General features: G+C 36.5%; 1 protein-coding gene across 12 annotated transcripts in view; it reads left to right on the top strand.

The window, feature by feature from the left end:
* Positions 1-22,657, top strand: part of ATP2B2 (ATPase plasma membrane Ca2+ transporting 2) — a 429,063-nt gene extending 406,406 nt beyond the window's left edge. For 7 of the 12 annotated variants that reach the window (XM_063348415.1, XM_063348414.1, XM_063348413.1 and 4 more), the window contains 3 exons: positions 776-883; positions 4,693-4,875; positions 21,347-22,657. In XM_063348415.1, the coding sequence (XP_063204485.1) occupies positions 776-883; positions 4,693-4,875; positions 21,347-21,658 (603 nt within the window). In that variant the 3' untranslated portion in view covers positions 21,659-22,657. Of the gene's footprint in view, positions 1-775; positions 884-4,692; positions 4,876-10,805; positions 10,978-16,887; positions 16,947-21,346 lie in introns of all 12 variants that reach the window. The other 5 variants (XM_063348421.1, XM_063348423.1, XR_010072835.1 and 2 more) reach the window with 4 other exon arrangements.
* The last annotated feature ends 911 nt before the right edge of the window (positions 22,658-23,568 follow it).

Below are 23,568 nucleotides of genomic sequence, written 5' to 3'. Positions count from 1 at the left end.
CTCTAAGCAGGCTTAGAAACTTGTTCAGGTTCTTTGTGTGTTGGTTATCCTGCTGCAAGGTGTGGGCTTTTCCCACCTTCTGTTTCCAACAGGACTAGATTTTGGTATATCATCAGTCTATCCATGATAACCGATCTATAAGCGTACAATAAAATGTTAACTAGAGAGAAGAATCTCTCATGCAGTGGACATTCCAAAATAAACTACATCAGGGTCATCATATCCGCAGCTGAGAATACTCATAAGCTGGGAGGATACATGGGGACGGTCCTGGTTTCTTTCTTCCTGGGCATTTATATAAGGCTGTTTTTAGATAAGAAGCTAAGGAAGACTTAGTCTGAACCGCTGTGGATTTTTCTGAGCTTTAAGTCAGTGGGCATAAGTTTGTGTGGGTTGGTTTTTAGTGACCGAGATTCTGCAGCTTTTGCGGGATGGGTTCCAAAAACGTACTTCTGGCAGCTTGACTTAGTGCCGCTTAAGAGTGTCAAATGCCGTATTTGGAGTATAAGTGTCTTGATTTTGGGTGCTCTTTAGATTCAGTCCACTAAACAATTCATTGTTAATCATACATTTGACTATTCTACAGGTAAAATATCTTGGAATCAAACCAGCAGAGCTGTAATATGTAGAAAGACAAAGTAAAATCTCAAGTAAAATATGACTGAAAGTTGTTGGGTGTTTTTTGTGGGATTTGGGTGTTTTTGGGGAGCAGTGTTTTGTTTTGTTTTTTCCCCAGAAAATATTTACCCCCTTTCTTCTCTGCTTTTCGTTGTAGATAGTAATTGTCCAGTTTGGAGGAAAACCATTTAGCTGTTCTCCCCTGCAGCTTGACCAGTGGATGTGGTGTGTATTTATTGGATTAGGAGAACTTGTATGGGGTCAGGTAAGCATTCAGGAATAAGCAGATTTCTTTCTTTTCTTTTTCTAAACCAATCAAAGATCTGATATCGTTCATAATCCTATTTATACTGTTGTTTCCTTGATCTCTCACGACGTTGTATTTAGCACACATTGAAATACAGGGTGCTCTCTAAGTACTTCAAGAACAGGCATAGTAGTAAGGATAATTTATCCCACTGTTCCTTTTGATTTTTGTTAATTCATATCTTTTCTTTCCTTAAGCAGGGCGTGCTCTCACCAAGGTCTTCTTCAGTTAGGCTTTTTCCTTAAAGACGTTTTATTCATAACCTAGTCCTCTAGTCACAAAAAAAAGCATAGTAAGGGCAAATGCAGGGTGAGCTTCCCTGCGACAGAGTACCCAGTGTAGCATGCGTGTGTTCAGCCAGGGCGAATTTTTGAAAGTGAAAAGAAGTTCCAGTTCTATGTCAACCCACTTAGTCCCTTGCTGAAACTGCCATTCTGTCAATCCACAGTAGCCATGGTACTGGCACAGGACTAAGTCCAGAGCATTTGAGGTACCCCAGCAGCGATCCCCCATCCACCTACTTCTGCGTGCGAAGGATGGAAGAAAAAGGATATTTTCCTATAATAGTTGCGGGGAAGCGCAGCTTAATTCAAGTGTCATTTTAAAATTCTGCTACAACCTGTGTCATCGTTACCTAATATAAAATTACATATAGATGTAAACCCAAGTGTCAACGAGATAAATAAGTTATGTGATTGTCTGGAAGTAACAATACAGATACAGCCAGTATTGTTAAAATACTACGTTATTCTTTTATGTACAAACACGTATTGCAAAGTTAATAATAATGTTAGTTTTTTCATTTTTGAATGCGTTATTAATGTATTTAAGTTGATGCCACCTGACACAGTAAAAAAAGATATGTGAAAAATGTGAAGTTACATTTTGCCCCTCAGATGTAAAGATAACGTATAGATCAACTAGTTTGCCACTACGAAGAAATTGCCAACTGCAGTTGAATACTGAAATGGTTCTGATGGAATTGTAATGAATAGATGCTAGATTTCAAAACTGATTATTTGTTCTCTTATGGAAAAAATTAACTTTCCGGGCCTCAGATTTTTTTTGAGAAATAAGCTCGGAGTCATGGCAGCTTGTAACGCACATGTTGCCGAAAACCACCACTATTTGATTGTTCTAATGTAATTAATACCTAAAGATGGGATTTGATTTATGACCTTGCAGGGAGAAAACCTAAGATCAGTTTGGTAAATCTTGGAAAGAAAAGATACATTTCCAACTGATTGGAAAATACCAACTGTGGGAAAGGGGGGAAAAAGCAGGGACAGGGAGAAAAATCCTACGAGTTTTATTAGATCATTCAGCTGTGAAGAATTTCCCACAGCCTTTGATCAATGTACTATTTGGCTTCTGAATTTTGTTGTACGTGGTTATTACATAACCACTAAAAACTAAGAGTAATATCAGCATCTGTTTTCAGTTTAAAGATGGGCGTAGTTGCCCAAGCCTTATTGCGAGAGCGTAGCCATTAAATTAAAAGTGGGATTGGAATACCTCAACAATTTTATTACCGAAAGACTGCAATTTTACGTAAAGCACATACAGAGGCGAAAAAATCTTTCTCTTGTAGTCAGTATTTAGTGATCAGAAAAGAAAAACACAAGCTAAAAAAATGCATTATTTACATATTTGCATGGTAACACAGTCTGTGGCAAGTCTTCTCTTCCTGGAGCTCTACAGCAAGAGAGACTTCTTTTCCTTAGGAGGTGCTTCTCTTCCTTCTCAGCCTTTTCTCTCTTGCTATGACTAATTCTAGTTCAGCACGCAACAAATCTGTTATCCCTTTCTTTTATCACAGTCTCCTGAACTTGCTGTTCTTGTGAACCACTAAAACCAATCAAGATTTTCAAGTTTAGATGTTAAAGTTGGCACTTTTAAAAGAGCTTTAAGGTGTAATTTCTAGGAAGGCAATCTGGGTTGCTTTGAGGGACAGTTTTCTAAAAGGTGGCCCTCATCACTTTTGAAAACCAGGTCTTTCTCAGATATTTCGTGTTACATTCCCAGAATTATTGATCACTTTTGAAAATCATGATAGTTTTCCTGGGAATAATATTTAGTTCCTTAATCCACATCCAGTCTATTGAGTCTGCCATTACCTGAACTGGGCAGGTGTCTGAAGATACGGAAAGCAAATGAACAAACCAAAAAGACATCTAAACATCCTAAGAAAAGAATTAGAGCAGAATTTATCAGCCTGGCTGAGAGAGGTCAGGAAGGAGAGGTATGTTCTGTCTCACAGAATCACTACCAAAAGCAGTTGTTTCTCTGTGTGCTGTCTCGCAAGTACTTCTTCACCACCACTTTTATCCAATACCAAACAATCTCCAGTAGCTTCTTTCTGTAGAGTGCTGGCATTATAGTGTTTTGAAAGCTGGGAAGCTGAAGCAGTTTCAGTAAGTATTTAAATGACTAGCACTTACCTTTTCTTTTTTTTCTCCTGTTCTGTCTTTGCTCGTGTCACACAAATTCATTAATTTTCCAAGTTCACATCATGTTTTTCAAACCCCAGAATGCGTTTTAAAAAGGTTCTGTAGTGGTGTAGAAACTGGTTTTTTTTTTACATTTCTTCATTTGTCTTTAAAAATAATGTAATAAAAGTGGAGTTGTGGATCATGAGGGTCAAGGGGACCCTCAGCAAACCAGTTTGTTTTCATCCTGAAATTATTTGGTACCTTTTCATGTGTCTTCACTGTACCCATTCCAGTTTACCAAAACTGTAAGATATATCCTCACCAGCTTTCCTGCAGCTGTCCGATTCTATCTCCATCTTTCCCACATTTGAGCTTCAGAGATGTGATTGCTCAGTGCTGAAACAAAGAGAAACAAAAAAGAAAATTGTAGCACTTTTTTGCTAAATGTTAATAATAGTTAACGTTATCAGAGATTTTTTTTTAAGCTCTCGGTATGTTCCAGGTAATGTCTTGTTTAAATAGCCATCTGCTCATATTTTTATTCAAGTTGGCAAAAGAAATCAGAACAAAGAGAAAATGACTGACTGAGAGGGCAACACTGAAATGTATTTAAAATAATTGTGTTATAACATTGTGTAACTACAGTATTAGCCATCTCCTGTATTAATTACTTCAAAGGACCAATTTGGTGGACAAACATAATAAGAAGAGGGGCTGAATTAATGAGAATTTATTAGTAATAACAGAGTAAGAGAGGGCCCTATAAGAAGTCAAACAGGGAGACAGTCAAACCTACACCTTTCAGAAACCTCATTTTTGATAAATGCTGAGAAAAGAATTTCAGCTTGCTGAAACAAAGGGAAGCTGAATACGTGAACCGAAGTAGCATGAGACGATTTAAAAGCATGAGAGGCACCTAGTTTTCAGCTGGCATTAACATACATCAGATTATTACCAGTCATTAAAAATACCTAGACTCTTTATTGCAGAAATAACAGTCTTGCTAAGTATTTTTTTGAACTCATTACATTCAAATACTTACACCCGCTTTTAATTTTTTGAGAAAGGACAACATTTTTTCCAGCCTTAAACTTGCTCCATAGCTGCCTATTGCCAATGTTGTTTAACGATTTTTGGACTAAAACGGAGTTACATAAATGTGAAGTATTATTATGAATATGCTTGTCTTAGTTTTTCTAAAAGTTTATAGATCTCATTAAAGCATCAGTGTTCTTTTGTAATTAGCACGTTATTATACTAGCACATATACTAGAACGTATTAGCACATTGTTATTGAATGAGGTTTATGTTTTCAGTACTTTTTTATAATTTTAGGTCATTGCAACCATCCCAACAAGTAGGCTAAAGTTTTTAAAGGAGGCAGGGAGGCTCACTGAGAAGGAGGAGGTCCCTGAAGAAGAACTCAATGAAGATGTGGAAGAAATTGATCATGCAGAGAGAGAACTTCGACGTGGACAAATTCTCTGGTTCAGAGGGCTCAACAGAATCCAAACCCAGGTATGCTAAAAGTAAATGCCCGCACGGTCTAGAAAATAAATGCTTAATCTTTGATCAAGGCAAGATAATGCTATAAGGAAAGCCACAGAGAGTTTGTGTGTGTGAATGATGGTACTCTTTCGTTGCTTTTCTGTTTTCGAGAGAGGAACACGTGTGATAGTAAAAGAGGTGAACTGAACAAAGGGGGGTGTGTATAGCAGAAGAGAGAAAGTGAAAGATTATAAAATGGCAATATGCAAAAATAGGAATAATTTTTTTGAGATTACTGTGAATGGATGTTCTTTTCGACTTCAGTGATGATGGCTCATAAAACAGTGCTATTTGGACAATGCTAGCTGTGGCAATGGCTAGCAAAATGTGATGAAGGCTTTCTGTAACATACTGTTTTATTTTGTCAAAAATACATTGTTGCTGCCACTTCTGCACTAACAGAATCATTTTAATTGTTGAGTCTAAAGTATAAAGTACCATTGGATAATAAAAAATCTTTTCTGTTCTGGCACTACCATATATATCATGATTAAAAGGTATTTATTTTCTTTCCTATTAGGTAATGAAAAATGTGGTTCTGGATTTATTTTTAGTAGTAAGGGCCTAAGCATCCATTAAATATTCAAATGTATGTGTTGGCTACTATGAATGACTTCTTAGAAATATCTGTGTTTTTATTTTAAAAAACCTCAACAGTTGCTAAATACAACAATCCACGGCATTTTTTAATATACTACATATTTGCACTGAATCATCGTGCTACATATAGTATAGATTAGGATATCTAGTAAAATTTGTCATGTATTGCTAAAAAAAGATTATTTGAACCATTTCACCTTTTTCATTGCAGTGGAGTAGCATATTTTATAGCACTCTAGTGCTCTCTACTTGATCTTTCTAAGATCAAGTATTTGTGCCAGCTTGCAGAAGGCAGCAGCTCTGAAAGACAGATATGGACTTGTCATGTCAGATGTGAATGTATTACACGATGCTTACAAGAAAAAGAGATGAATAATTAAGAAAAATATTTTTTCTTTAAAGTATCTTTTAAAGAACGTTTTTAGCTCGGAAGATTTTGTCTTCATTCAAGAGAAACAGTCCACTCTCCCTATTTCCATCTAAAAATTAATACTTTTTTTGCTGGAGAAAGAGATGCAGCCATGCATTTTAGAGAAAAGTGCGGGAAGGCAGTTAACTGAAACTAGGACAGTTAGGTCTCTCTAGTGCATCCACAGAGCAAAAAAGAAATAGGGTGGAAACTGGGTCTGGGCAAATTCCCACGGTTCTGTGGTAAGTAATTAAATACAGATCTTCAGCTTTGGGGTTGTGTGTCTTGACTCTGTTGAGTTGGGAGCGCTCATCATTAGAGAAAATTCAAATTGTCACAGTCTAAAGGTGACAAACAGGTGCCCAGGAAATGGTGGTCTTTATGAAAAGATGGCCTCTAAATGTGCATTCTTTTCTTCCTGATGACTATAGGAGGAGTGTTGCCTGTTGGCATTTCTGTCAGGATGTCTTTCTGGTTGTGGTGAGTGTAAACAACTACAAGCACAAAAAAAGCAAATTACATGCTTACGGTTCTTTTTCTAGGCTGAGAGATAGCTTTTAGTTCTTCTGCATATCTTTGTCCACTTAATTCATAGATAAATTATTATTCTTCTATACTATTTAAAACAAAATGAACATTAATTATATTTCTTTGCTAACATCAATCTTCTTCATTTCCTTTCTGCTCTTAGTTGTAGAAATATCCTCGGTAGGATGTACTGTTGCTCTCCTGCCAAGAGGCCTCTGTGATTTTTTTTTTCTCATTTTGTTTATTCAGTGACTTTGATTTTTACATCCATTTCACATCTGTGGAATGATAATGAAAAAAAGAAATGGGCCAACAGATTCAAAAAGAGTTCGAAGGTGTCTACTGGAGAATGATGAACTTACAAGCAGGTCAAATTAGATCCATTGTTAGATGGACCTTGAGTTGAGCGCATTTTGATGCGCTATGTGTTGTGGCCCATCCAAATGAATTCATACACTTGTACTACATTTCTCAGGAAGCCAGCTAAAGAAGAGTTGATGGAAGAAGATGAGGATGTCTGTAGCATCCTTGGGGAGCTGGAGGATTTGCAAGAATCCTCTGATGTCTAATGCACTTCTGGAGATACGGAAGAAGAAGGTAGAGCATCCCCTCACTTTATATATATAAGAGGATGACAGTAAGATTAGGAATAAACTCTAGACTCTCTCACGACTAGATTGATCATTCAAATCCTAACAAGACCAGTTTCCACTGTCATACACTTGTGCTGTATATTAGATTATCTTTATTTTGGCTTATTTTCTATTCAGTCATTATTGGACAGACAGCCACAGCACTCAACAAAAGCCTTCACTCCTAAAACACTTATAAAGAATCTATGATAGGGTTTTTTTTTTCAGATAACTGGCATATCTCCCTTGTAATGCTCCCACAAAAACACATCAAAACTGACAAAAGCCTTGCAGCACTAAAGCCATTTTTTTCTTTTTCGCACCCTCTCTCAAAATAGAGGGTTCAAACATAGACACCAGAGGCAGGACTTCCCCTGTCGATTCTTCATACTGAAACGTCACAAATATTTCTATGAAGACATGCATGAATTTACTCTAAAGAAAGGTATAAGAAAAATGCACATAACTAAGTCAAAGAGACTGGCTGTCTACTTCTGATTTTCTTTTGTTCATTTAGGTATTTTGTTGTCTTATAAATATACTGTAGGGCTTCTCTGGGTGGATGCTTGTTCTCCTTGAATGGAAGTGTTTCCTTACGGGATAACTCTCTCAGAAGACTGGTAACATGAAGTTTCACAAATGATTCATCCTAGTTATGCAAGTTTCAGAAAGATACAAAGGTGGTCTTAAATTATAGGGCTTTTCAGCCTCTGCTCATTTTCAGGAATTTTTTCCAAGTCTTTGTTGCAGTTCTCACATATTCTTCATTCTAAAGGAATAAAAGAGTTGAGAGAAGACTCATCATACCATCTTGGCAGATCTTATAGCTTATAATACAGAAAACGTTGCAGTAGCCCAGTGTAAGTGGAATGGAAATTGTTTTATTTCATGCAGAAAAGTTTTTTGGGGTTTTCGTTGGTTTTTTGTTCTGTGTTTTTTTTGGATTCTTTTGGTTTGGTTTGGTTTTTAAAGAATATCCTGGTTAGACAGTAGGTGAAATGAGACCTGGGTCTTGTTAACGTTAATGACAACAGAAATTCTTCTTCTGTTCTGTGTTAAACATTAGAAAAATATGTTAGTTCTGCTGTGCATACCTCAAAAATATGCGTCTTCTAGAATATAGAACATACAGAAAAATGAGAGGTGAAAAATTCCAACCTTAGAAATGAGCTTGACATGTAGGACAGTAAACCTGAAGGCTTATAATCAAATATGATTACATCCTATATTTTGCTGGAAATTTTTCAAACTTTTCATAATCTATGACTCACCATTTACTTTCTCCTTTGTAGGAGTTTGAATTGTTCTAAATGAATTCTGATCTAGTTAAAGAAGTCCCTGCTTACTGCAGGGGAGTTGGACTAGATGACCTCTAAAGGTCCCTTCCAACCCAACACATTCTATGATTCTATGAATGCATTTTTTGGTAATTAAAAAATTACATCTTAATTTAAAATGCATTATTTATTTATTTATTCCCGTGAACTCTTTTTTCTTTGTTTGGGCCAAGTTCTTCTCTTCTTTCTTGGCTTCAGGCAGAACACAGCCCTGCATGTTCAGCTTTTAAGATTCTGAAAAGGTTTTCATCCTCTCCCCTGTGAATTACATTCATGAAGATCTGTGGTTATTTTCTTCAGGAGAAGGAGTAAATTACACATCTGTAATTCTTTTCTCTGGAGAAACTATTAAGTACAGATCTTCCCTTTTCAGTCTTACGCTAAAGTCTTTCAGTTTATCAGGAAGACACTTGTACATCTAGAGGTGTCTTTTGGCTTAGGATTTATCATCTGTGTCTTCCAAGGTGATCCGCACTTCATGCTCTCAGTAAGAGTCTTAAAAATCTTTTTTGAATGGTCTCTTTTGAAGAGTGCTCTATCACCTGTGTTAGATAATGAAAACCCAAGATCTGTATTTAATTCTACTTTTGTACAGCGAACATTTCAGGTGAGTATTTAGTATGCCTTCCTATATAACCAATGGTTTGAGCCATACGTTTTCTTCTAGATGCCAATGTGAACCTTAGCTAATGCTTCATTCGTACCCCTATTCCATATGCTAACTCACCTCATACTGTATTTTTTTACTGTGATATTTGTACTGGATATGTAATTCAAAATAAGTCTGCTGCAGAAAACACTGAGAGCAGAGCTATAAAATGTTGTGACGACTGCTAAATACTGTACGTCTACTAGTGTGCACATATTGAAATGGATGTTGTAAACAGGACTCTCAAACAGCGTGTCAGTGAACAAATCAGCTATTTCATGTTTGTATAGTTTTTACATAGTTCAGCATGACAATTTTACGGCAGTAACCTTTGATCCCTTTTGCAGCTGGCTACAGTGATATGATTATTCCCAGAAAAGTATGCAGGAAAATAAACAACGATGACCAAAGATAAGATTATGGGAGGGGATACATCCATACCATTAAAGATGAAGCCATATGAATTTTTTTATTCCCAAGGCTGACCACAGCAGAAAATGTTAGCCAATTTATTATAGTGCTTTCAACTTGTAAAATCTAGGAGGGCTTGCACCAAGATTTGTGCTGTTTTAATTGATAAATATACCACTTTACCTTCTCCCAACTACTTTCTAGGCTGTGTATCCTCAGAAATCTGGGTTACAAGATACAAGTCTGGTAGCAGTGGGTTACTTCAAATAAGTAGTTGGTTGAATTCTTCTCTTTGATACTACTACTGCTGCTTTGTCATGTTGTGGTTGTACCAATGTAACAAAGAGGACATTTTGGTGTGGAGGGATTTGTAGCATATATTTACTCCTTGCTATTATCTACTGCCAATCCCTAGCTTTACATTTCTACACAAAGCCTGCTTTTTATTGGGTTATAGTGGTGACAAAGAATGCCTTGCAATGCTCAGCTGTTTTTTAACTCATCTTCTGTGTCGATGAATAAAGCACTCAGGATAGGTATTCAGGATGGGGACATCAAACAGTGGCTACAATAGACATACGAAAATAACAAGCAGAAAATTGCAATGTTATTTGCTGCAGAAGTCAATCCAGTTCCACATCATTTTCTCTATGATTTTAAGCGCGCTATATAAGATAAAATATTAATATTTTAAAATCTGTAGTTACAGAAGACCGATATTCATTATCACTGTGCTTAATTTATATAAACTTTCATTATAGAAAAATTCAGATAAAATATTGGAACACTTTGTATTTTATTAAGCTGGTATAATGACAGCCTTGTTTTTCTAGACAAAAATGGAGTTATATTTTGTATGTTTTAAAGGTTTCTTTGGTTTGGTTGGGTGTCGTCCCCACCCCCTCTCCCCCCCGCAAATTCCAGTTAAATGACTGAATTTTCCTGCCTCTGGAAGAACACCTAGAGAGCAATACCAAAGTAATTTTATTCTCAGTAGGAATAAGTGGATATTAGTTATATCAAGTATTCCAGTTTTATTTACATTTACATATAAATAAAATGGTTTAAATTTTAAAGATTGTTATTTCAAATCTTCTAGTTATTTAAGCTGATGCAGCTCCACTGCCTCCTGTGGAGCTGTTTCATTTTATCCAGGTAGAAAATTTGGATCATTTCATATCTAAAAACATTAAAAGGAACACTTAAAAGTATTTGTTTCAATGGAAGTAAAACTGCGTGCACGGTTGATTTATTGTTTTTCATTATTATTCCTGTCAGTTATGCAACTGTATCCATACTTTAAGCAACTTGTCTCATTCTTTCCTCCATTACAGATCGAAGTAGTCAATACTTTCAAGAGTGGCACTTCCTTTCAGGGGGCTCTAAGGAGACAGTCCTCCGTCACAAGCCAGACCCAGGATGTAACCAATATTTCTAGCCCTAGTCACGTATCGTTATCCAATGCTCTTTCCTCTCCTACCAGCACCTCTGCTGCTGCGGCTGGGCGTGAGTGTGTATTCTTAATGCATCAGACCTACAGAGATGCCAACTTAACGTAGCGGTCGTTTGAGACTAAGCTACTTTGCCCTTTCCCGTTTTGTCCTGCTATGTTGATGAGTTTACACATACCCAGAAACACAAAACAATGAGTACTTTGTGTACAGTAGATACTCTCCATGATTCATTGCAAGTGTTGTTACCTTACTGTTAGGACAGGAATTCCTAGTCATTTTTCTTATCCAGTGTATGGAGATTCTATTTGAGGCTTTGGTGTCATGTTTTCTCAAACGCATTTGATATATTTTCTACTGCTTATAAAATAAGTACTTTAAACGATTCTACAACTATATTAAGCAATACAGGTTGTCAGCTAAAAGATACTCCATCTGGAAGACTGTGTGTAATATAGGTCACTTATGTCCAGGAAAGATGTACTCTAATTAGTACAGGTACAGGAAGGAACAAGAAGATAGAGAATCTGGTTTGTGATGCAAGCCTAAGGGATTAAGTTTTACAAGGATGATGAAAGGATAGATTTGTTATCTCTAAATTGACTGGGAGGTAAGCGTTAAGGAAGGAGCGAGCTAGACAAGTTAAAGGACAGTGTTGAAATAACAAAATAAATGTGGTAACAAATTTATTTGTTAGAAGAAGCAGGTTTCTAAACACTGAAATACCGACACAACTTTGTTTTACATGCAAACAAAGCATCTAGCAAAGAGGTAGTGAAGTGAATAAAACCTTTGAAGCGGCTCATAAGAAAGGGCTGCTTCGCTAACAGTAAAATCAGGAAGACTCTTACAGATCTAACTTTGTTTTTTTGTTTTTACTTATTCAGGACCATAAGTAGCTATTTTGTTTTACGGCATAGCCAGCATTAAAAGAACATTTAAATTTATAGAGCTTAGTTTACGTGTTTGTTACTTACTTTACAAAATAATGCAGTATATTCCTTATGCAAGTTTTAGTGAAAAGTTGGCCAAACAGACAAGAAGGCAGTCTCGTCTGCCTGGCCAACAGAGAGGGAAGGCAGACAAGAGAAGGAAGTAAAATTCCAGAACTCCTGGAGAAGAAAAATGGAAGCCTGACGTTTCCCTTGAGTTTGAGTGCAAACCCCCTCAGTATGTCAACATGAAGCATAAAGTTTTAGACATGCATTGGAAGCTTTGTTGGAATTAAAAGTCAAAGCAGAAAGTTTGCTTTTGCTAAGAACCGAACAAGCTATTAAGGTTCCAACTTTGGCAGTTGCTCCCTGGGGAAAATTTGTATCTTTTCCTGTCGTTTCTTGGTGGCAGTTTGGCCGGCTAACTTTCACTGCACCGGCACCAGCCGCGTCAGGGCGGCAGCACAATCGGGAGGAGCAAAGACCCCGAGCTGCGTGGCCCTGCTGTGCCAGAGGCACTGTAACCTGCCTCTGAGAACGCGGGGCGCAGCTGCCCTCATTTCCACCCTGAGCAGGACAGAAAGCACCACGCACAAACCAGCCTTTCATCCAGGGAACAAGTTCCCGTAATAACATTTCTACGTTTGAGCAGAAAACAAGAGAGCAGCTCGTTCTGCTGTGGTGAATGGTTCAATAACATCCTGCAGGCAGCACTCTGAAAGGATAGATGTGATAAAACCAAAACAGACAATTTATCTTCCCTCTCTTCTCTCCATTGCAGCAAAGCAACTAAGAACCGAATAGTCTTGTGTCTTGACAAAGGCCTTCCTAGGCTATGGCCTGAAGTCAATTAATAGGAGGAAGCATAATCTGCTACAGTCTGCGGTGTCTCTGTTTTTTTGGAAAAACAAAACAGGTCCATGGAACTCATCGGTTATGACCGTATTTATTCAGTAAAATAAAAACCGTAGGATTTATTTGTTAAGCTACCCGGAGATATGTATCTCCATAGCAGAAGACAATTAAAGTTTGGGCCTTTTAAAGTGGTTTTTCTGTACCGTTAGTATTTTATTACTGCACTAGAATGTCTGTTTAGTATCAAACGGGTGTGTGCTTCCCTAGCCCTTCCCCTAGCCCTTAGGGAATGTTTTGATTTATTAATACAACGACATAAACCTAATGCATCACAGTGAAAAAGCAAAGAAAAAAAATTGGGTTTTATTTTTCAGTTGGGTATTTATAGTTGGTTGTTCATTTTCCAGAATCTGGAAAACCTCTCCTAATCCAAATTTCATAGAAATGGAATATGCTTTTGTGAATCGGCATTTTCTGAGAAAATTTCAGTTGCAGAATGCACCCCTAGGTCTACTTTTCAGCTCCTTGCTTAAAATGTATGTGGTGGGACAGGACTGACTTCTTCCCTCGTAGCTGCTCAGAATGAATTAAACCCTAAACTATTACCTTCTTCCTCAGAGGTGGGAGGGAATAATGGGATAATTGTACCTCTGGTTTCGAAGCCTTTCCCTCTCTTCAGGAATCTTAAAAATCTTGCATATGGAGATATATTATGGGGAGTATCAAGGGGAAACGTTAAGGGTATAACAAAGACAAAAAGCTGTAATACGTGAAAGGGCCCAATGGGAGATACTGTCAGGAAGGTTCATTTGCAGAGAAACGGTGCTCAGCATGTTGCAACGATCAGGATATTACGGGTTCTGATATCAATACTTGATAAAAAATACAAGCATCACATGGTGCTCTGTCAATAAGAATATGTAAGTTTAATTGAACAGAGCATTTATGCAGCTCTTTAGTAATTGGATAGCTTTTTAATATGTAGTCCATTATGACACCTCACCAATCTGTGAGATTTCTTCTGCAGATTTATAATAACATTTTGGAATTTTTAAAAAATGTGCTTTTTCTAGTATTTTGGGGCAGATAAATGTTTGATTCAAAGGTTTGTGCATGCTTAAAAAGAAATCTGCCTGTCAAGTGCAGCCACATCTACAGTAGTCTGTGGAACAGATTAGCAAGTTATTACCTGAAATTTTCAGCTATTCATAAATATGGCACAGTCAAATCTTCATAGGGTTGTGGAATACCTTAATTAAAAGTAATTTATACATAGGAATATTTATGGCAGTACTAAAGTTTCCGTAGTTATGTTGGTATTTTTAGCTATCACAGTGTTTTTGCCAATAACAAATTACACATTTCTGGACATCATCATTAATTGATAACAGTGCAGTCCATATTATGAATCTCTTATCCCTTTTGAAAAATATTGCCGTCCCTTACCAGCATTGATGGATATATATTTTATATGCATTTCTTTCTATGTTTTATTTTGGGGAAACAAAATCAGATCCAGTGGGGCAATGGAGCATCTTTTTTACTTTTGAAGCTCAGAATTAGTAACACAAAATGTTAGCTGGTGCTTAAAATTAAGGGTATGCTTAAAGCCTTTGCTACTACACTGGTTAATTAGGTAGAGGATGAGTAGATCTGACTGTACACAAAGTAAACAAGTGATTCTTTATCCTAATCTGTTTATATCTAGTTCTCAGATGTTGTTTTATTATCAGTAGGGAGCTCTTTCAAAAGAACGTGGTTTCAGATTTTCCAAGAAAGGTGCACATTGTGCACAAATTTCTTTGTACTTGCTCTTCCTCCTTCCTCCCACTCTCATATATAGTTAATACTGTTCATAAGTGGAAGCAGACAGCAACTGCAGGTCCGTTACCAAAAAAATCCTTTCTTTCATGGAAGATTATAATTAAAAAATATTGTTAAATGTAGGAAACATCGGGGAAACAACAGACAAACAAACCCACCAAAAGGCAACCTCCAAAATCGTGAATCTGCTGTAGTTTATGAATTTGCAAATTCCCTTTTCTTTGTTCTGTTGAGGTCTGTCATTTCTGTCTGAGATTTTTAGAAGTGAGTATTTCATGGAATCACTTAAAACTTTTTGTTATATTGACTCTAGCAACAGTGGCCTCAAACAAGCTGCTTGAAAGGATTGCACAGGAAAAAATACACAGTGATGACTCCAGTTTTTATAGCAGCCAATTAAAATATTACCAAACAATCACAAGATATTCTCAGAAGCATTTTTCCGTCATACAGATCTTTGAAGGTTTTTGGGTTTTTTTTGGTTTGGTTGTTTGGTCAGTTTTTAAAAAGTCTTTTCAAGAAAAAGAAGAGCATAGCACCCTTAAGGCTGTATTTTTGCTCTGATTCACTTTTTGGAGGGGGCTACAATCTTCAGAGGTGGGGCTAATTTGCATGGAAAAACAACTTTTTTCATTCTCCCTTTAATTAAAAAGTAGTTGACAGCAGACTGGCCAAGAAACTGTCATTTATAGGTAGAAACTTCCTTTACACATGCGACACTTGCCTTGGAGTAGCACACGAGCGTAAGCATCTGCAAATTGTGACAAACTAACATAAAACATTCAGCACGCTTAATTCTCGTGCATGTTACAGTCCATTTACTAATAGATAATGTTAGAGAGCCAGCTTAGTTTATCTATTTGTAATCTGTCATGGATGAAAGTCAGATTTTTTTTGTATCAAGCAAAACAATACACTGTTCCAGCAGCTTTTGCTTTTCTATATTCTTACCTATTTAGTTTCCTATGAATGTAATCATCATTCATCTGGACTGACTTTACAACTAAAACTTAAGATAAAATCTTATGTTTGGATCAAATTTTCTCATGGAGAACAATGGAAAAAAAAAATCTTAAAAAAAAAAATAACTCTTCTATTTTAATAAATGCTAAGGCAAAGAATACTGTCCCATATTGATCTATATTCAGATCATAGACCAAGTCAAGTGGGCTTCCTAGCCTTAGTGAAAATGTCAGTTGCTTTCTGTGGCAACATGGTATAACGATCACAGGAGGAAATGGAACAAGCAGAACATGACTTTAAACGAAGTCCACATCTAAAATTACGTCTGTAAAAGTTACGCCATTTTGGAACATTATTAAACTATCACCTGATAGAGACAGAGATACTGCACCAAAGCTTAGAAGCTCCCACTGGTTATAACCAAGATTTCACAGTCCTGCTGGGATATGTAAGACCAAAACCAGCTTCTGTGTATCTTCCCTGTAGGGAAACTAACTAGGTTTAAAGTCTAAATATAAAACCAAGTCCTCAACTGGAGATATGGCACGGCAAGAAGGTTTAGACTCCTAATGCAGAAATACATTCTTTAAAAGGATTGTATAATATATTTAAACTCTGCCAAATCTGATACAAAAATGCCAGACTGCATAATTTTGCAACAGTCCTATAATAAAGGAGATACGCTATGGAAAGTGGAAGACCTGCAAATGGTTCTGATCTCATGCTTTAGAATTCAGTGGAATAATAACCATGGGAACCTTTTGTGAGAGTCAGGCCTGAGGACTGCACAGGATATGTAGGTATTCTCTTTTCCTCTTGCTACACGTGGTTTGACTTTTCAGCAGCACTTACTGGATTTACTGCGTATTTATGTAGAAAGAGAGTAGCACAGATAATGTTATGTGTCTGTTTCACTCATTAAAGCAGAAGCCTAGAAATTATAATTTTTCTAAAATTTTTTGTTTATTTTATTTTATCTTTGAATTTTCTCAACTTCTGCATCATACAATCCAGAACATACTAGCCACAACATTTACCGGTAACTCCAATACATACAATATCTCCTCCTGTGGATACCTAATCTGATTTTACTCACTTAAAACCGAGAGGATTAAAAAATAGACAAAAACAAATACACTGAAGGTATGCCTTCTATTTCAAAGCTTTATATATGCACTAGTACTTGACCAAACTCATTTGCCTTTGTATAGCTATAGTCTTGATACAGAACAGTGTCAGTTACACATAAGAGTTGGCATCTCTTTGCAAAATTGACCACTTGTTTACAATTTTATACTAATCACCTTACTGATCTTTCAGTATTGAATTTATTTGCTTTTGCAGTGCCCTACTCTCTACTGTCTGAATATTAAATGTGTTTGTTTTCCCAGAGGGCTAGAGAACATTGGACAAAAGGGTTCAGCAGGAGAGAGTGAAATAAAAAGAGGTTGTGAGTCTTTAACCTTGAGCCTGAAATGAATGTGAACCAAACTCAAGATACTTGGCTTACATGAAGCCAGGTAAACATTCGAGTATAAGCCCACACACTACCAACCATAATACATCTGATGATGCTTATCAGGCCTTGTGTATTTTGCCTAGATTGTTGTACTTGGGAGTGAGATTCTGAACTTCATCTTTTTATTCTGATGGGAAAAATTTGTAGTATCTAAAATTCTATTTCTTTTTATTTTTCTTGCCTGATGCAGTGTAATAAATCTAACTTTCAAGGTGGGATGAAACTGAAGAGTTTTTTCTGTTACAGCTACAGAGAAGAACGAAGTGGAAACTTAGAGCAATGTCAAAAATGTCCTGAAGTGTTGTCCCCACAGTCTTTTGTTTAAAAGCAGTTCATTTTTTTCTGTTGTCTCCATTACTGTGAGAAAAGGGAGCTGTATCACACTGTTTGTCTTCCCTTGGCATTGTCAGTGTCATAAAGAAATACCATTACATGAACTCTACGTAGTTCATACTAAACCAACACTTTCTGGGTTCTATCCATCATGGGTATGTCCCTGCTTTTACATGCTGTACAACCATAACATTTTATGAAGTTCATCCGCTTTATTTTAGCTTAAAAAAAAAGTAATGTGGGCTTTGTTTCAGCAGAGCCCCTCAACATTTTTAAATCAGATATTATTTCAAATCTTGAACTTAAGCATGTATTAAAAGAATCTGTTGCTGTTGGGCCATGTAACTCTGGGTACGTAATATTTTTTAGGTCTTAGCTTAAATATGCCAGTATTATTACATATAAATTAAAATGGCATCATTTATATCCAACAAACTCTATACCTTTGTTTCCACTAACATAATGAAAGAAGCAAGTTACGTTTCTCTAAGCAGTAATTTGATGCATTAGGGGACAGACTATGAACAAGATTTTAAATTATATTGTAATGCAGAAATTCGGTCACTGAATGAGGTGTGACACTAAAACCATAAAATTGTCTTCTAGATGCCAAGCTAAATACGCAAAATTTAAAGTTGGGGAGGGAGTTTCTCCTTAAGTGACAAATCGATGGAAAACATATATACATCTCTCAAACTGTAGAAAGATTTTAAGAAAAGAAGGTAATTTTCTACAGTTTCTTAGTGAAGAAAACTTACTAGGAAGCCAACTTTATGTACTCTGAGCTTTAGACATTTGCCCAAGTTTGGCCTTTACGTTACCATTGTGGTGAGAAGATTAACTACTTTATGTATCAGCAGATCTGAACTAGTTTTAAGCTAGTATTTCCAGTAAAAATGACTATGCACAAGTAGAAGCTGTTCTACTAACATGTAAATATTCCTGCAAGACTCAGAGAGTCCATGCCATAAGTTTGCCACAGATCTTCACACAACGTGATACGACTGCTGGCTCATTGTACATTCTGCAATTGTATCTTCAGATTGTTGTGTGACCACATGTAAGCACAAGGTGTTAGTGTAGTGTTTTCTTTCAGGGGATCGTTAGCTCAAGCAGTCGCTGCAGAGTACCAGCTTCAGGCCCTGGCAGGCGGGTTTTCATAACTGGCTTTCAAATCCACCTAAAGCTGTAGTTTTCCCTCAGCTGTTTAAGATGTTAGTCAGCTAGCTAGATTGTCTAAAAGCTTGGTATTAAATGCAAATTAGATGCCAATTTTTGGTGTTAAATGCAATATAGATGCTTTCCCTGCTACAGATCTTGGAGCCTCATAAATTGAGATCTGCTCCTCCCTTGCTAGCCCACAGAGGCTTAGGTCCAGATTGCGCGACTTGAAGAAAAGCTTTGCTTTCATTGGATTCTGCTGGATCTGGTCAAGCATAGTATCAAATTGCAAACCTTTTTATTTCAGTAAAAATTTACTTTATTAAAAAGAATCCAGCTGGCAAGTAGAACCTAAATCTATGCAATAAGAAGTGGCTGTATTCAAGAGAATGAAATTATTTTGTTAGTAAGATACAGCAAACAGCTGCAACTGAATGACTGTTACTTTTATTTAGATGTCAGAAATAATAGGTAGCTTTGCAGAAAATGTCACTATATTAGTCCATACTATAAAGTAAGCACGTTAGAAGTTGTTTCCTGGTTTAAAATAGGACAATATAGTAAGATTGCCTTGAAAAAACATTATTTTTTTTGTTGTTTAGACTAATTACTTTGCATTTTAAAATACAAGATAGAAAGGTATAGATGATGAGGGAATTAATATGTCCCGTCCTCTCCATTAGTTCAAATCCTATCTTCAGTAATGAAAACGAATCTCTTTTCCCTATCTGTTTGTTCACTATACAGAACTATCACATAGCCCAGCACAACTCGGAGAGATTCAGCTCTCGTAAAACCCTGGTTTATAATTCCAGGTGCTCTGTCAAGGAGGTGTTAAGTACACTATATGATTGTAGCATGTAAAATTTATTCTTTTTATCTTCCTCTTGTCTTGCACCTCTCCCAACCTCCTGAAATCTTCTAGTATCCCAAGATCTGTACCATGCCAGTCCTCAGTCTGAGCTAAGCAGTCACATGAACCCCTTTCTCTGCTGTGCTCTGCTGTTGCCAAATGTCTGCGTACAGAGAAGGGGGAGTATTTGGACTGACCAAAGGCAACGTATCTGAAGATGGCACGACTTAGTTTTGCTGTTAGGATTTTTGAAAGATGATGAATATCCAAATTAGAGAATGTAAACAAGGACAAAGGTCAAAGAGATGAAAATACAAGTCATCCATTTTCCCAAATGTGCTGAAATTTTGTGCAACTTGGGCAGCTCCAACGACAGGATCAGCTAGATCCCACAGCTGTAACGCTGTGACCCCATTGCATTACTAAAATGCAGCCTGCCAATTAAAAGAGGAATTAAAGCTTTACAAATTAGTGGTGTATTAGGCCAACCGGTAACGTGCAGCATATTATACATGTAAAAAGATACACATACCAACCACCGAAGCCATTTCAAATGTGTGTGGAGAAGCTTTCACAATGCCTGCTTGCACCTTTTCTGCCTCTGCCTGTGTTTTGGTCTCCCCTCTAAGAAATGCTAAAAATTCGCTCATGGACTACATGGAAGTAGAAGGATAGAACTCATACTTAGTCATAAAACATTTGCCAACAGATCACGTTTTGCCATTCTGTTTTTTCCTCTCTGCCCCCTCACCCCCTTCCAAAAAGTTATGTTTTTTTCAGCAGTAAACCAGCACAACCCCTCACTTCTTTTCAGAACTGGTAGGTCACTGGTTACAGACAGCATCCCTCCCTTTGCCCACCCACAGGGGACTTAGTGTCCCCGCTCTGCAATGCTCCTCACTCTGTTCCTCTCATTTCTCTCATTGGGAGAGCAATTTGCACTGTTCCCGACAGTCTTGTAGTTCTTTTTCACCTGTGTTCCTACTGTCAGGTGGTTAAGGACATTAGAGCAACCCTGGCGTAAGTCAGCCGACCTAGTTTAAAGACTGCATATATGGCATAAATTGTGTCGCTTTCAGCATTTAACTTTACAGTTTTACAACCGAGACACAGAAAACGAAAGAGCTTGCTGATTAATATAATTCAATTCAACCCAACAATCAATACATTATTTTATTACATGTTTTTTATATATATATAAAAGTTAAATGGCTAGAACAGTGGGTCTATACTCGAGTGTTTACCTCACATATGCATGAAGGAAAAATAAAAGTTGGTTCAACAATACTATGTTCACATTATCCAGGCTTCCAAGTGTAGTTGTTGTGTGCAAGTTATCTCTGTTCATGTGGTAACTGTGATTTTATTTTTTTTTTCCCCTGTGGTAGCATGATTATGCTTAGTACTTTGTCTGCTTGGCTTTTTGTGCTCTTGGCTGCATTCATTTAGATTTTGCTTTAAAACATTGGTATTACTTATAGTTTTTACACTTGGCTCCTGTGTGTCTCATACGTACCCATCCAACTGTGTCTGTGTTCTGTGCTTTTCTGTTTGTGAAGTGTGATATGTTATGTGTAATGGTTTTTTAACAATACAAAAGAGACTTTTTTAATTAAAAAAGCCTTCCTACTTACTCACTGCAAAACTATCAACATGCATGGTTTTACATTTGCATTACAATTAACATGGCTTGTCTTTTACTAGGGATGTACCACACGAGTGGATGTTCGCTTTCTTTAACCAGTACTTCCCATCAGTTCTTTGATGGCTTTAAACTTGATTTATTTTAATATTGCAGTTGATACAGATATTCAAAATGCACATAACTGAGCCACTCGTTTATGCATATAACATCCAGAGACTATGGACTTCAGCTGCCTGCACTGCCCTAACCATAAGCTACATTTTTCACAAAGTATTCTCTAACACAGCGTTGCCCTTTGAAGGTGCTGCCACTGACGCCTCTTTCCTTTTCTCCCCCCAGATCCGCGTCGTGAAGGCATTCCGTAGCTCTCTCTATGAAGGTTTAGAAAAACCAGAATCTAGAACCTCTATTCACAACTTTATGACTCATCCTGAATTTAGGATAGAAGATTCCCAGCCCCACATCCCACTCATTGATGACACAGACCTAGAAGAAGACCCTGCTCTCAAGAAAAACTCAAGTCCACCGTCTTCGCTGAACAAGAACAACAGTGCTATCGACAGTGGAATAAATCTTACAACTGATACAAGTAAATCAGCTACCTCTTCTAGTCCAGGAAGCCCAATACATAGCCTGGAGACATCACTTTAGCTGAAAAGGTCACTGCAAAAAAAAAAAAATTAAAAAAAAATAAAAAAACCCACAGCAACCGAATTATATAAATATATATATTAAAAACATTGCTGGCTGAAAAGCTGTTTGAACTCTTATTCACTCTGAGACAAGTGAATGAATTGTTGATCACAATGGTTTTGGGGAAAGAATGAATGGCTGATTTACATACCCCTCCCCCTTGTTCCCTTTCAGAAAAACAAAAACACAAAAAAAATCCTCCTGCATGAATGTACTGTACACTTCTGGCCCTTCTTTCTCTCTTTTTCTTTCTTTTTATTTCCTTTTTTTTTTTTTAACTCCTTAAGCAGGAACTGCAGAGGACTTCTTTCTGAGGCTATTTATCCAATTCACTGGTCTGTGAGTTTTTTGAAATGCTTGTGTGGCATGGACTCAATTGTATAGATTAATTTAAATAACTTTTTTGAAGTTGCAAAGCTTAACTTGCACAGTAGATTTGCACCAGTTGGACAGAGGAACTTAAACATTTATGAGACTATATATAGAGATATATACATATAAGTATATACATAATTAATTATATATATGTATATATCTATCTCTATATATATAGTTATATATATATAAAGTTTCTTTGTTGGCATGTTGCCTTGTTTCTGCTCAAATTGCTCTGACTATTTTAACTTATTTATGTCCTAAAAAAGAATGTAATTTGTTTACAAACCTGTAGATAATATCCTTAACTATTTGTAGGGTTAAGAAAGCACTTCCTGCCGAAGTAGTATAAAAATGGCTCAGCTCAGCTCATTGAAAACGTCTGTAATATCGCACCCTGGATATTTTATTACAACCGTGTTCTGATTTCTGCCTGATTATTTTTTTTTTTGTTAAATAATGTAGATACTGCTAGTAAATAACAAAAGAAGCCAAAATATAACACATTGGATGTAGCATTGTGATCCTATATACAGGGAGGTAAAACAGGCTTCCTTTGTTTCAAATAAAAATCAAAATGATCAGGTTCTCTCTTTTTTTTTTTTTTTCCCTCTGATAATCTGCTTGAATTTGTTTTGGTGCAACACACAATAATGGAGGCTATTTCATTCTTTAAACATGTGGCAATGGCTTCCAAAAAATATTTTTAGAGAGATATTATATGAAACTGAGTTGAGTTTATAAATATAATTTAAAATAAGTTATATTTGGTTTGTCTATATGGAGATAAAACTAATGTTAAAATATTGTGATATATTGTGTTAATCCTTTTCAGTTAGTAATTTAGGCATTTATTTCCTTATTACTTGCAAAGTATGGGCTGTTGGCATTTTGGATGAAAATCACTGTAGGTTGTTGCTTTGATTTTTTTTTTTAAAGAAAAATATAATTTCTGCACTACTAGGTGTGAATGAAACTTTATTAATTATCTATTGAGATGTGCTTTGTGTGATTTTTTTTTTTTTACCAAGCTTGTCTTCCTGTAGTCACAAGGTATACTGTATCACAGTAATACATTATTTTACCTTGAGCTTTCTACGAAGAAAGCTATTTTGAAAACCTGCAGTATGGAGGGTGAAAAATATTTTTCAAGATGGTAACAGCCCTGATAACTTAAAATTTATGAGCTTATATAATTGCTATGTCAACCACTTGAATGCTAAGCACTTTGTGGATCACGGATTTTTCATAAATAATTTTTGTATTCAATATAAAGTTTGCTTGGAGACTTTTCAGCATATGATCTTTTCCATAACTGTACAGTGCAAAAGACATTCTGAATTACAGAATTGATTATGCCAGATGTGTTGAAAAACACTCTCAAACTAGCTTGATAAATTGATTTGTGAAGGTAATACTGGTTGTCTTAAAGTTGGCTCATAACGTGGTGCATCTCTGCAGTCACAAGAACTAAACCAAGCCAGAACTCTCCA

The sequence above is a fragment of the Chroicocephalus ridibundus genome, chromosome 10 (genome assembly GCF_963924245.1).
Source record: "Chroicocephalus ridibundus chromosome 10, bChrRid1.1, whole genome shotgun sequence".
NCBI lineage: Eukaryota > Metazoa > Chordata > Aves > Charadriiformes > Laridae > Chroicocephalus > Chroicocephalus ridibundus.
The sequence above is the reverse complement of the archived record's forward strand: the minus strand, read 5'-3'. Positions and strand labels throughout refer to the sequence as shown.